Source organism: Lactuca sativa, chromosome 8 (assembly GCF_002870075.4).
Source record: "Lactuca sativa cultivar Salinas chromosome 8, Lsat_Salinas_v11, whole genome shotgun sequence".
NCBI classification, from domain to species: Eukaryota; Viridiplantae; Streptophyta; class Magnoliopsida; order Asterales; family Asteraceae; genus Lactuca; species Lactuca sativa.
Window position 1 is genome coordinate 336,153,782 of NC_056630.2, and position 13,705 is coordinate 336,167,486.

General features: G+C 35.0%; 1 protein-coding gene across 1 annotated transcript; it reads right to left on the reverse strand.

Moving 5' to 3' along the window:
- Positions 1-6,842: 6,842 nt before the first annotated feature.
- Positions 6,843-9,419, reverse strand: LOC111921145 (isovaleryl-CoA dehydrogenase, mitochondrial). The gene is made up of 10 exons (XM_042897437.2): positions 9,389-9,419; positions 9,199-9,323; positions 9,069-9,113; positions 8,917-8,965; positions 8,716-8,825; positions 8,589-8,636; positions 8,100-8,167; positions 7,889-7,943; positions 7,149-7,265; positions 6,843-6,899 (listed from the first exon to the last, which is right to left on the reverse strand). Exons 1-10 carry the CDS (start codon positions 9,417-9,419, stop codon positions 6,843-6,845), a joined length of 705 nt encoding a protein of 234 aa, XP_042753371.2.
- Between the last annotated feature and the right edge of the window lie 4,286 nt (positions 9,420-13,705).

Sequence of the window (13,705 nt, forward strand, 5' to 3'; positions counted from 1 at the left end):
TTACAACACTCTACTACTATCTGATTGCTAGTGAATGCTACGGTTACCCCCGCAGACTTACAACAGTCTACTACTATCTGACTGCTAGTGAATGCTACGGATACCCCCGCAAACTTACAACACTCTACTACTATCTGACTGCTAGTGAATGCTACGGCTACCCTCGCACACTTACAACACTCTACTACTATCTGACTGCTACTGGGAAATGTTGCGGCCATCCCGCTGCTCTACCGTGCTCTACATGTTGCCTCTACCACTGACTACTAACACGGAAGCATCTCTTGCTAACCGCTCTTAAGATCCTCCTTCTGACTTACTAGAGTCTTACAGGCGGTCCTCCAATCCTGGATTCCAAACCAGCTACTAACCATCTCAATTACATGAACTAACTGCTGGGAAGTTCCTCAAACTTTCAATCCTGAACTCCTCAATCTATTATTTACTACACTACTATCTTCTCTTCTCGGAGGTCGCGTACTCATCCTGGGTCTGCATGCTCTTATCCTTGTATACTCAGAGGGTTCTCCCCCAATTGGATCTGGCTAACTCCTTACTGCTCACCGGTCGAAAGGATTCCCCAACCTTCCTTCCAGTAAAAAGGCGATATGTTGTCTGCCAACGTTTACCTCTGTCGGCGCTCTAACTAACTTTTACCAGATCCAAACCATTCTTGCTAACTAACTGAGCACCATTCAATCCTTAACTGCATTTACTTTAGTGACTGCATCCTGAGAATCTGCTCTTAGGATGAACATCTCTAATCTACTTCCTTATCGACCGCTAACTACTCCATTAGAAGCTCTAGATTGTCACTACTGAGAATATAACTGATCAATACCCGACCAACACCTTCCGCGAGTAGTGAGACACTACTGAATCTTGCACATACATACTACAGTTACTGCATCTGAAGTAACCTGACCTATAGGGGAACGATCTCCAATTTATCATTCTAATTCCAAGGTATGCAGATGGCATATGCCATTTTCTTAGAAGTATAATTCAAACACAAACGGAGAATAACCCAGAGTCACACTTACTCAACCCCTGGAACGAAAGACTCTATCGTGCAGTTTTCTGAACATGTTGTACTGAATTTAACCCTGCTGGTCTCTCAATAGCTAATCCAAAATCTAGGGTCTTCTATCGAGACACCTCTATATAAGCAACTAATCTAATTCCTTCACACCAGTGTGCTCCAAGTCCATATCTCGTTCTCAAGCTCAAGAAGTCATATCATTCAGGGTCTTGCACCCCGATATACTCATGATCTCCCTGCTATCATTCTACAGCATGTTCTTGTTGGATTAGGTGTCTAAGCCCATAACTATAATTGGTATGTACTTGAATTGATAGCAACATAGTCCTTTTGGGTTGCCCTCAAACCTAGCAACTGGACAAGAAAATTATGAAATGAGAGATACTAATTTATTATAAGATTAATAAATTAATATAAATGATTTATTAATATGTTAAAAGATTAATATATTGATTAGGAATCATTATGTTTAATTAATAGTTAGCCAGAAATTAATCAGAATTAATTTTGGGGTTAAAAGTATTAATTATAAAGTGTAGGGACTTGTTTGCAATAATCTAATAGTTGAGTGGAAGGCTCCAGAACCTCCTTGGAAGGGGGTGGACGAAATCTATAGGGGAAACCCTAATAATTTCGTCCATGGGGGCCTGGATAAGGCCCTTGGGTTTGCTTAGGCCCTACGCAAGGAGCATTAGGGTTTTTCCCTAGATCCTAGATCCCTCAGCTATATAAGGAGCCTCCTAGCTCACATTTTGGGCACTCCTTCTTTTGAAGAAACCCTAGGCTGAGAATTTCATACTCCCTCCCTCTCTCTCCTTCTAATTTCCTTCTTGCTAGTTCTTGGGTGTGATTCCATTAGAGGCATTACATTTGTGGTGCTAAGCTTCCAAGAAGATCAAGATCAAGATAGAGAGGATTGTCAATTGTTTGCTATAACAATTGAAAGGTATGTAACTCCTAAACCCTAGTTTGTTACTTTCGAAAACAGCCTCTCTCCTCTAGGGTTTGTGTTTTTCAATTCAAAGTTATATGTTCAATAGTTAAAACATAGATCCAAAGTAGGCCGCATGTGAACTTAGGAATTGTTTTTCTAGTTTATTTATTTTACCTAAAACTCATCAGTGGTATCAGAGCCATTGTTGTTTTAAATTGAATTGCTATAATAATTGAATTGCAAATTAGGGTTTATAGCTATTAAACCCTAAAAGGCCAAATTTTCGATTTCTAGGGTTTTTGGTTCAAAGGGTTTTCAAAATCCCTAGCCTCCATGAACCCTAATCAAAATTAGGGTTAGGGTTTTGAAAACCCTAGCCTCTTCCCCTTGAAATTTCGAAATATGCTAGCCCTTTTAGGGTTTCTTTGTTTTGGATAATAGTTCCCTTATTGGATAATTGAAAAAAAAAAATAAGGAAATTATCCTATCCCCATATTTTCGAAATCTAGAAGGGATATGGATTAGGATTAAATTAATTCTTTAATTTAATTAGATAATCCTTACAAGATTTAATTAATTAATTGATAGTTAATTAATAGATCGATATTAAATCTAGTTATTTGATTGAGAAAAATAAGGAAGTTAACCTATCCCCATATTTTCGAAATTTAGAGGGATAACGATTAGGATTAAATAAATTCTTTAATTTGATTAGATAATCCTTACAAGATTTAATAAATTAATTAAAAGGTAATTAATAGATAAATATTAAATCTAGTTATTTGGATTATTTTAAATTTAAAATTAATGGCTTAATTTTCGAAATTTATATATAAACCCTAAAGTTTTAAAAAGTTTAAAACACACCGTATATATATGTTATAATTAAAAGTAAGAATATTATATATATATATATATATATATATATATATATATATATATATATAAGAATATGGTCAGTCAAATCGCTAGTATGCCTCATTCACGAAGCTAGTCTATAAGGGGGGTATAAGGAAACTGCCTATAAAATGGTAGTTGAATGGGTGTCCACTCTCACCTACCGCTTCCTTGATTAGTGGAGGGTCGTTAGCAGAACGGATTTGGTAGGACAACTACACCTCATTAAAAGTATAATGTTATTAAAGAAAGTACTAGAACATTATTTTACAAAATCCCAACTCTAGTTACTTTAGAAAAAAATGTGAAAAAGTATGCTAATCCATGAAATTGCACATTATGCTTTATTGGTCGTTAGTGGAGCGTGTGTGGTTACCCGACATACTAAAAGGCACTAATAAAGAGTAGTAATGGGTATCTCATGATAGTCATTTTGATGGAGCGTGTGTGGTTTACCGGCACATCAATAGTTAATGATAAAACAATGAGGTTACCAAGCACATTTGCATGGTTATTCACATCATGTTTGTGATCCTCGGCATCCCAGTCACAAATAGAAGAGCATAATCCGAGATTAAAACATGCCATTGAATAGTTTCAATGTATCTCAAAAGATCTAGGAGTTTCCAATACATTTAAAACTTAACCTTCTTTTTCGTTTTTCATGGTGGAAATTGGTAAATCGTCATTTACCTACCTTCAAATATTTTGCAAATTGGATTACGGCATCCCTCTTCCAATTTGTGGAATGTTGTGTTGGATCCTAGCCTTAATATCTCTTTTGGTTGTATTATTAAGGATTCAATCAACTAACTTGATTTCTCCCATTGTGTAGATGTCTGAATCTAACCATGGTATTCCCAAATCCAAAGGAAATGATATTCCTGCTCAAAGTGAAAGTATGTTCCACAATGAAGGTGAAAGATCAATCCCTGCCATGTGGACTAGCTTGAATTCACTTCCTCCACCTCCTCCCGTTGTTCTCCCAAATCCACAAGACTGAAGGATTGAAAAGTTCAATATCACTCAAGCCCTTTTGGCAAGTAAACATGAAGATGGGAGACCTGTGTGTGCACACGTCTTAGAGATAAAGTCACACATTGATAGGTTAGGCATGTTTGGTGTCGAGATTTCAAGTGAGTTGGTTGTTGACTGGGTTCTTCAGTCGCTTCCTGAATCATATAGTGAGTTCGTTAGAGAGTACTATATGATGGATCACGACGTAAACCTCATTGATCTCACCTATTTGCTTATAGTTGCTGAATCAACAATGATTTGGCGTGCTGGTCAAGCAAATTTGTCTAGTGAATCAAACTCCCAAACTTCAATGGACATTGAAAATGATGACATTGGAGATCCAGAAAAGTTAAACTCTGAGATAGTTCCTTGTGTCATTCCAAAAGAGTCCATTTGTTTTTATTTCCAAGAGAAGGGGCGTTGGAGACGAAGCTGCCCCATCTACCTGAAAGATCTAAGAGATAGGAGAGTCTAGTGTTATGGCTACTCTTCAGGTATGAAATCCACTATCTAACTCTTTTAAGTTCCTATTCCAGATTCTTAATTCATGATGTGATAAGATTACATTTTGATGTTTTGTAGGATTGAAGAAAAGAGAGGAAGCTTAAGGGAAGAAGTAGCTGAATCTAATCTTGAAGAAATGGATTTCGATCGCATTGCTTGAAAATTGAGTTCTTGAGATACTACTTGGTGTTAGAATAGATTGCTAATAACATAGTTTTTCAATTGATTTTGCATTGTAAGGACATGTTTTCTGCTGCTTTTATGAATAAAATAAAATTTTTGGTTTGAATAATTTTATATATCCTTGCAATGAAATCGTTATGAAAAATTGATGTTTGTGTATCAATAATGGATTTGATTCTTAATTATGTCATTTGTGAAAATGTTGAGAATTTGCCAAATAAAGGAAGATTCCCATCGCCCAAGTTTCAGTTGGACAAAAACTTGGAGTCATGTAACTTGGTTGCGTGATGAATGAGAAACTTCATATTTGGAAATTAGACTAATTCTTTGACAAAGTGTCAAGAGAAGGACTAGGAGATCGAGTACACTAGGTTTTACATTGATCAAGTCCACCACGAGAGTGATAAAGATGTTTGTCATGATTTACTAAAGTTTAGTGAATATGGTTATGCTTATAAGATTAATTCTGAGTTGATTGAAAGAGTTTAGATCAATAGCAGAACGAATAAGAAGAATCAAGAAGGCAGAAAGATAAAAGTTTCTCTATTCTAAGAAGAAGGGAGCGTACCTTTTATTGTATTTTATGATAAGTCTTAATGATTAAAAAAACCACATCAATCCTCCAAGTGGGTCTTAGTGCATTTGTATGACCAAGAAGAGGAATCGAGAATTGTAGAAATGGTTAAAATCAAGAAGTCAATCATACTTCGTTCCAATATCAAGTCTTAGAGATACATTCCAAGATTGTGAATTGAGTGACAAGTCTTAAGTAGGTTTATAACACACATCAAATGTGGAGTTTAGAAAAGGCTTTCTTATTCTTGCACATTTGAAATTGGTAAGTTGTGTTGTCTTGGATAAGACAAAGACCAACTAGGACCATTTATGCGAAGTGTTTTGTCTTGATAAGAACTACACTAACTCTTGAATATTTGTTTTGTCTAGGAAAGGTTCCTAATGAGAGAATCATTTATGTCAAGAGGTCAGTGGGAGTCTCATTTGTCTTGAAAAGTTTCAAGAACAAATCAAGAATAAACCGATAGTTAATCACTAGCACACGACTTGAGGTTTCTAACCTATCGTGTTCACATATTGTTGTTTCTGTGCCATTCCAGGTTAGTCAACTATGCATGTCAGTTCTATGCACTACTAGAAAAACAGCCTTTTACGACGCTCATTGCACGTCGTAAAAGGCTCAGACGACACGCAAATGCGCGTCAAGGAAGGCCCTGTCATAAAGAGAGACGACGGGCTTTTGCGCGTCGTCTATAGACGACGTGCATTTACGGCGCTCATTTACGACGCGCGTTTACGACATGCAATGCGTATCAAGGAAGTCCTTGTCAAGACGACACACATTCGCGTGTCGTAACCTTACGACACGCGTGTTAATGACACGCAACACGTATCAAGAAAGCCCCTGTCAAGAAAGGCCATGTCATAAATGAAGATGACACACATTTTTGCGTATCATAATTTTAAATGTTTAAGAAAAATATTATTTATAGATTTACTAATTTTCAAATTAAATAATACATTAAAAATCTCATAATACAAAATAAAATACCATAAATAACAAAGATAATTCATTTCACTAATATGTCAAATACAAATAATTATTCCAAAAGTGAGTAAATGTTATAAAAAAATGAACTCATTTCTATATAATTGCATCATCTAGCGTACTATGTGCCAACAACTCTGTGTTTACTTTTTTCTTGAGTCTTGTTTCCTCCAAAGCTTCTAGCCATGCCAAAATATGATATCTTGAGTCTCGTTTCAAGAACCAAAATCACCTTTAATCACCCAATTAAACTCTAATGTTGGTAGACTGACAGTTCCAGAATCAAGTTTACATCCATCTCCTTCAATCACCCAATTAAACTCTAGATCTTCTGTTGTTTGAAAGAAATTGGTGTTTGTAATCTATGAACAAAAAATGCAAAGGAGTTTGGAGTGTGATTAAAAGCATAGAGGAATGCTTTGTTGCAAGCTGGAACAGCAAGAAGCACTTTGTTGCGAGCTGCCTGCAGAAAACCATGGCAGACATAAAGACATGAGCATGAGCTTTGTTGTTGCTTTTATAAAAACTGAACTTATTCTATAGGTTATAAGATATGGTATAAATTTTAAACTTTTAAGCATTCTATAGCTCGGATAAAGTAGAATGGGAATCATTAAGAATACAATGAGTACTTTGTTGTTGGAAGAGGCGTAACCATTTCATAATATGTTGACTCAAAAACGAAAATTTGGCAACTTTACCTATACAAAGCTGGAGACAGAAAGAAGTGGCTTCTCTCCAATCTTCTGATTTCTAGCCTGAAAATTAACAAAGAATTTAGCAACTTGTAAGGAATAAAGGAAGAAAATACTACAATAAGTTTAGAACTTAAAAATCAATTAAGATAACATGCAAATAATGAGAGCATAATACCTAATAACCAAGCCAACAAGTTAGCATCGTATATTCTGGTGTAAATAGATGAAAGATAAGCTTAGGTCACACAAAAGTTCTCCAAAACAAAAGTAGAAGATAAATATAATAAAATTAAGAAATGAAGAACATACTTGTATTAGAAGCATGACAAGTGCAAAGATAACTTTTGCAACTTCTGTTAGAAATTTAACACTGATGGGGCTAAAATTGAACTTCCCATCAACCTTGGACACATACACCAAAATCGGCTGTAAAAGATGATCAACTTAGTGAGGTATTGATCAATTATGTAACACGGAAACACTACACAAGTAAGTATACCTAGATATTATCCAGTCAATGATGCATGGAATTTAAAGAGTTGTTTATGTTATGTGAAAGATATGTACTATAAATAGATATACAAAACACGTTCTTTATCTTGTCTTCCAGGATAATGAGGAGAAAAAGATTATATTATACCATCAACATCCTTCTCACTATAATTGGATATATGTTCTACTCTAATAAGATATAAATTGAGAGCTCCCAAAAGATGACAAAAGTTTCTCTTAGAAAACTATTATGCATGAACAAAATGCCTACACAGCATATAGAAAATGACAAATCCGACTCATATAGTCTAGGGACTATGAAAGGAAAGTACTTTGGCAGATTCTATCATACTTTTTTTTGCCATGGTGAAGTTCCCTCAGGAATCTATGTTCCACTGTTAGGAATTTGGGAATAATCTAAATAAGATATAAATCCAAAGTTTACAAAAGATGCCACAAGTTTCTCTTAAAGAAAACTACAGTATATGAAACATATGTAAGCTCTCTAGCCTTGAGACTTGCGAGGGATATCAGTATATCACTGCTAAAGAAATTACCTGTAAGCCAACTAACATGCAGTCACCAACAACCAAGAGAACATCTTTTATGCTCCTGTTGTTTTACATTGTTTATTTCAACCACCATCAAAGCTGAAATCACACCAACATCACTGAATTTATGAATCAAAATGATAAACAGTCGGATTTAATTTTACTAAATTGCATAATTTTATTATATTGGAATATGTATATTGTATACCTCAACTACATAGGAAGATGGATGCTATAAATGAAAACTGCATATGATGTCCCTCTTATTCCCAATTTCAGCTCCAACTGAGATCATAATTCATATAGTTTTAGAGAAAAACTACATAGTACATGTGTTGATTTTTTGTATTATATATTGAAAAGAAACTTATTGTAGGTGCAAGGAGACCTCCAAAAATAATAATTCCATAAATTAGAGAAAAACAAATGGCATAGTATTGTTTGAGACAACTCAATGTTAGCATAAATGTCCTTCTACACACGGATGCCTCCCACCCAACTAGACAGATAATTAAAGTGCTTTTCATATGAGTTCACTAAAAAATGGATGAGTTTATAAAAACAGAAAAATGATGACAACAGGTCTTTCACCTAACTACATTACCTAAGGTTAATGGGAAGGAGTATCCGCGGATAATTGTTTTGGCAGACGGCTGGTCTGCTGAAATTAAGACAACTCTCGCAGGCTTTCTTTCTCGAGCTTTGCCTGGACTAATTTTGAACGAGCAGCTACATCAGTTTTAGCACAAACCACCTAATTTTGACAAAGTCAATATCTTTAAAATATACTCAAATTTCAAGATATTTTATTTTAAAAGTTAAGATCATATTACCAATGTTTGAGCAGTTGGGCCATTGGTGAACCACATCTTATTCCCATTTAAAACATAACCACCATCAACACGTTCAACATTACATTTCGTTCCAACAACATCTGAACCAGCTGTTAATATTAAAAAAGAAAAAAATATATATAATTAATTCATAAGTAGAGACTTAAAGATAATCTAAAACGGTAAAATTATAAAAAGTACCATTAGGTTCATTCATTGCAAGAGCTCCAACATGATCCCCACTAATTAACTACAAGAAAGAAAGAAAAAGAAATTGAAATGGATTCATGAAAGAACTTACATAAAACAAGATGAAATTCACCGAACAATTAGTTTTTTTTTTAAATTAAAACCTTGGGTAAATATTTCTCCTTTTGTGTAGCTCTTCCGTTTCTCACCTGCGAGATTAACAAACTTGTTATGTTAGTTAAACATGTGTGAAGGGTTTTCATGATTTTACAAGTACAGAGTTTTTGGTGTTACCAATTGATCAATACAAAGATTAGAATGGGCACGAAAGGTTCTTCTAACTGATCCTGAAGCACAACTAATCTCCTCCAAAGCTATGCAGTGATATAAATAACCTAAACCTAATCCTCCATATTCAACTACAAAAACAAGATTAATTTTACAACTATTTTATATTTAAAAAATTTAGTTCATCATCTCAGACTTCCCACTCCCGTTTCTACCATTGAATCCATGTTGGTAAATATAATTACAACCTACTTTCATTTATTCTTATCATACTTTCGGTTCTGTTTATTGCTTTCCATCTTTTTCCAGAAAGTCATTTGATTGTTTCTACTTTGAAAAAGTTACCCAATTATATCTCTAGTAGAGTGGTATTTGGATGCCATTTGCTACAATTGGATAACTTTTTTCTTGAAAAATAAATCTAAATACATTTAAAACTGAGTGATTATAATGATAATAATTATTCATTGGTAGGGTTGTTTACTAGATACCATGTCTTTTATTGATGCACTTCCACCTCTTAGAATAAAACAATGGTAGGTGTTTGTTCTTTTGTTTGTTGATGCTCTTTCTGTCTCCCGGATTCCTGCCATGACCCGACACTTGACAAATAGAAGAAGGTTCTTTCAAAAGGTGAACTGTTTTCATTAACTTCAAGGTAATGACACTCATGATTACTCAAAATACTATGTGCACTCAAAAGCTTTACACCCTTAACAACTTGCATTTTAGAGCAACATACAAGTAGTGAAAATATAGGCAATGTCAGTAATGTTTAAGAAGTTTAAGAAAAAACTTTTATAAGTGGTAGAATCTCAAGATAATTCAAATAAAAAAACTGAAAATAATGAAGATGTTAATGAAAAAAAGACCCAGAAAGAAATGTACTTGAAAATAATGAAAACTGATTTACCTAATTAAAACATTTTCCAAGTAGTGAAAATGCATTAGCTTTGCCTTTTGAAGATGCATCTTTTCTGTTACTTGAGTTCTATTCATTCAGGCTCTTGAGTCTAATTTCTGTTTGATTAGAAACATACGATTCTTCATTTAAATTGGGTTTATTGCTGAGAGTACATTTATGACCTGAGATGTTAGCCTAATCCTTCATTATATCGGGATCACAGGAGATGATAGCTACCAAAGTTGTGTTTAAGAGATTTCAATCTTGATTTTAAGCGACTTGCATGATTTGATGGACAGCCCTTGAAATCAAACAACAACCTGCTGTTAAACAGTAAAGCAGCCAAAATGAAACTTCAGAAATATGGTTCAAGCATTTCATCAAGCAGTTGGTGTGCAGCTGAAACTTTCTTTTCAATCTAACGTCTAGTGGGTGGGTAAACATAGAATCTGAAAGGGATACATAAGAAAGGAATTAGTATTTGCACAAAATTAGGCATACAAATAGATATCTTAAACCCAATTGACACACACAGGGCATAAAACAAATAACAACCCCTAATTGGTTCGATATTCTACATCATTTGAAATATCTTAAGGTGAAAAAAGAGTAAAATTATCAAGGATAAAAGAGGAATATACATTTAGGTCATTTTGAATTTCTCCTTGGAGCGGTTGAATCAGGGTATGCAATGTTGTACTAATTTTACCAACAAATTAAAGCACATACCTCATAGAGGAATTACCAGACCTAAAATCAATCTAAATTTCTTCAATAAAAGATAATATCTTAATTTTTGGCACTTCTTTATGGGTGTCTCATTCTTGCTGAAAATAACAGCAATAGATGGAGGATGGATACATATTTCTTTCTTTCCAAATTGAAAAAGAACTCAACGCATGTAATTAAAAAACCTCAACAATATGTAAACATATGTTAATGTTGGGCTAGAATTACTGTTTAAAATGGAATTACCCCAAAATTAGCTAGCATTAATATAAAATTAGTTAGCATTAATATAAAATTAGCTAGCATTAATATAAAAATGGAGGTAACATTAGAACATATAAAATCGAACTTAAATTTCCTTAGAGGCTGATGACCATTTTCTAAAATTAAAATGGAATTTCCCCAAAATTATTGATGTCCTCAATGCTATGAAAAAAGAAGGGTACAAAGAAATTACTTTTCATTAGGAGGAGGTGGTTGGCAGCTTGGAAGAGGCAATCGACAACTCAACTGCTGGAACTTCCGTCTACAACAAATAACACACAAACGAATGGAAAAACCATGAACCCGATTTCACATCAGGAAAAGAGCTTTTAGATACCGATTAACCCCAAAATGGAACCTGATTCGCCATCCTAACAAAGAACCTAAAACAATATAAATTATAAGAAACATGGAATCGATTTTACCATGGGGATGAGGATGGATTAGAAAGGAAAGTGAAAGGGGATTCGTGATAATGAAAAATTTTAGTTTTCTTTGCCCACGATTATATTCCAGTTTGCGCCAATACAAAGAGTTGAATACATATCGTCACAACATAGTTGGAAACAAGAAGTTGTGGGCAACGAAAGCTAGAATATTTATACTCAGATGCAATACATGGTACTTTAATGAAGTGGAAAGCACTAGATTTGATATCAAAGTAAAGGTAGTTCCATTTTTTGACAAGAGAGAAAATGTGTCTCTTCAAACGAGTTGAATTCAAATCAAGATGTTTCTTTTATAAATAATGATGCGTTGTAACCCTCAGAATGGTGGCCCGGGGGAAGATCTTGAGTCGCTTACATTAGAGAAAATTGATGCAGTACTTGTTTCGCTATAAAGAAGTAGATCTGACGACAAATGAACGGAATTCGAAACGAAAAAAAAATTGATCCATCATCTCTGATAACTCACAAAATTCAAAACGAAAACATACCTTAATCGGACCTAGGGATTGTAAACCTGAGCATTCGTTGCAGTCTCCGGTGAGGTGAGGTGAGCCTCTGAAGGCAGGAAGTTGGCGATACCAAGAACATCGGTCAGCAGAGTAAGTCGACGGCTGAGAATGAGTTGTAGGGGTGTTGTTGAGGTGTGTCAAGATTATGATAAACATACCTTAATCTGCTCTAGGACTTGGAAACTTGTGCAGTCGTTCCAGTCTCCGGTGAGGCGAGGTGAGCCTGAGGTCTCCGGTGGAAAGAGATGAGTTCATGTCGCTTGCAGGTGAGGAGAGCCGAGGTAGAGAGTGTTGCAGAGAGCACTCCTTGAAAAAAGCCCTAGATAAAGGTCCGTATGATTTTTTGATAAGATAAATAGTCTGTTCAATGAAGACGAGGGTTTGAAGACGACGTTCAATAAAGTTTTCAACGGTGAGGGCAAGAACGTTCATCCAGCAAACCGTACCTATTTATCCTCTTCATGAGAGCTTCGCCTTTGAAGATTCTTCGTGGATCTTTCTCCTCAAGAGTTAGAAGCATTCTCGCAACATTACGGATTTTGCTGAGTGCATATTGCATCCTCCAGAGCTCTCGCTTGCATCGTAGACCGTATGCTCCGACCAATTTCAACTTTGCGTCTAGTCGTTCGTTTTCATTTGAGCGTCGATAATTAGGGCAAGAGGGAAAGGAGAAAAAAGGAAGGCAGGGTTTTTAATTTTTTAGATTTCATTTTTGCCCCTGGTTATTAAGGGATGGAATGCGCGTTCCATTAAAATTTATAAAGCGACGTCCATAGACAACACACACTATATTACAGGTGCCCTCCTTGTTTTTTTTAGACACTAATTTAAGGGCACACAATAATGCGTGACCTAAATCCTTAAATTTTTTGAAGAGATGATACTTTTTAATGTCACTCTCTTTTGTGTAACATAAATCAATGAGCGTCGTGGTTTGCGCGTCGTAAAAGGCTGTTTTTCTAGTGGTGATGAGATCTCAATGGGTTGCATAGGGGCAAGACACCTTGATCAATGGAAAGTACATTGAAAGGTAGGGGTGAGTTGCTAAATAACTTGGAAGCAAAGGTGGGACCCTTGATGGCAAGAAATTAAGAATGGACATGTTCGATCCATAAGAGTTTGGATTTGTCACAATTGTTGTCTTATGATTATGGTTATAACAAATTCACATGGATAGGAACACATACACCACAAAATCTGAGTGTTATAAGGTTTCTCTCCTTCATGAAAATGATTGTGAGGAAATGCTTTCGCTAAGAAAGATTTTGAAGATAGCATTATTTAATTTGTATTTCTCAAATTCGATTATGATTACGGCATCCCTCTTCATAGTTCGAATTGTGGGAAATGGAAAATGGGTCTGAACATTTTAGACTTATTCTAGAAATGTTTAAACACACATATGGGTAATCTAAGGAAAAGTGTATGTGTTCGAGAAGCTTGAATAAAGGCTTATTAAAGCGTCTCAGTTTCAGAAATCTGGACTTTGGAAAAGAAAGTCAATAAGTAATTGGTTTCTAGAAGTCCAACTAATTTCTGAATTCATGTCAAAGCTAGTGGGAGCATACATGTTATGCTAGGATAGATATAATCATCATGTTAGTGGGAGCATGATTATTATTATTTTATGTATTTCAAGTTGGCAATATTAATTATAG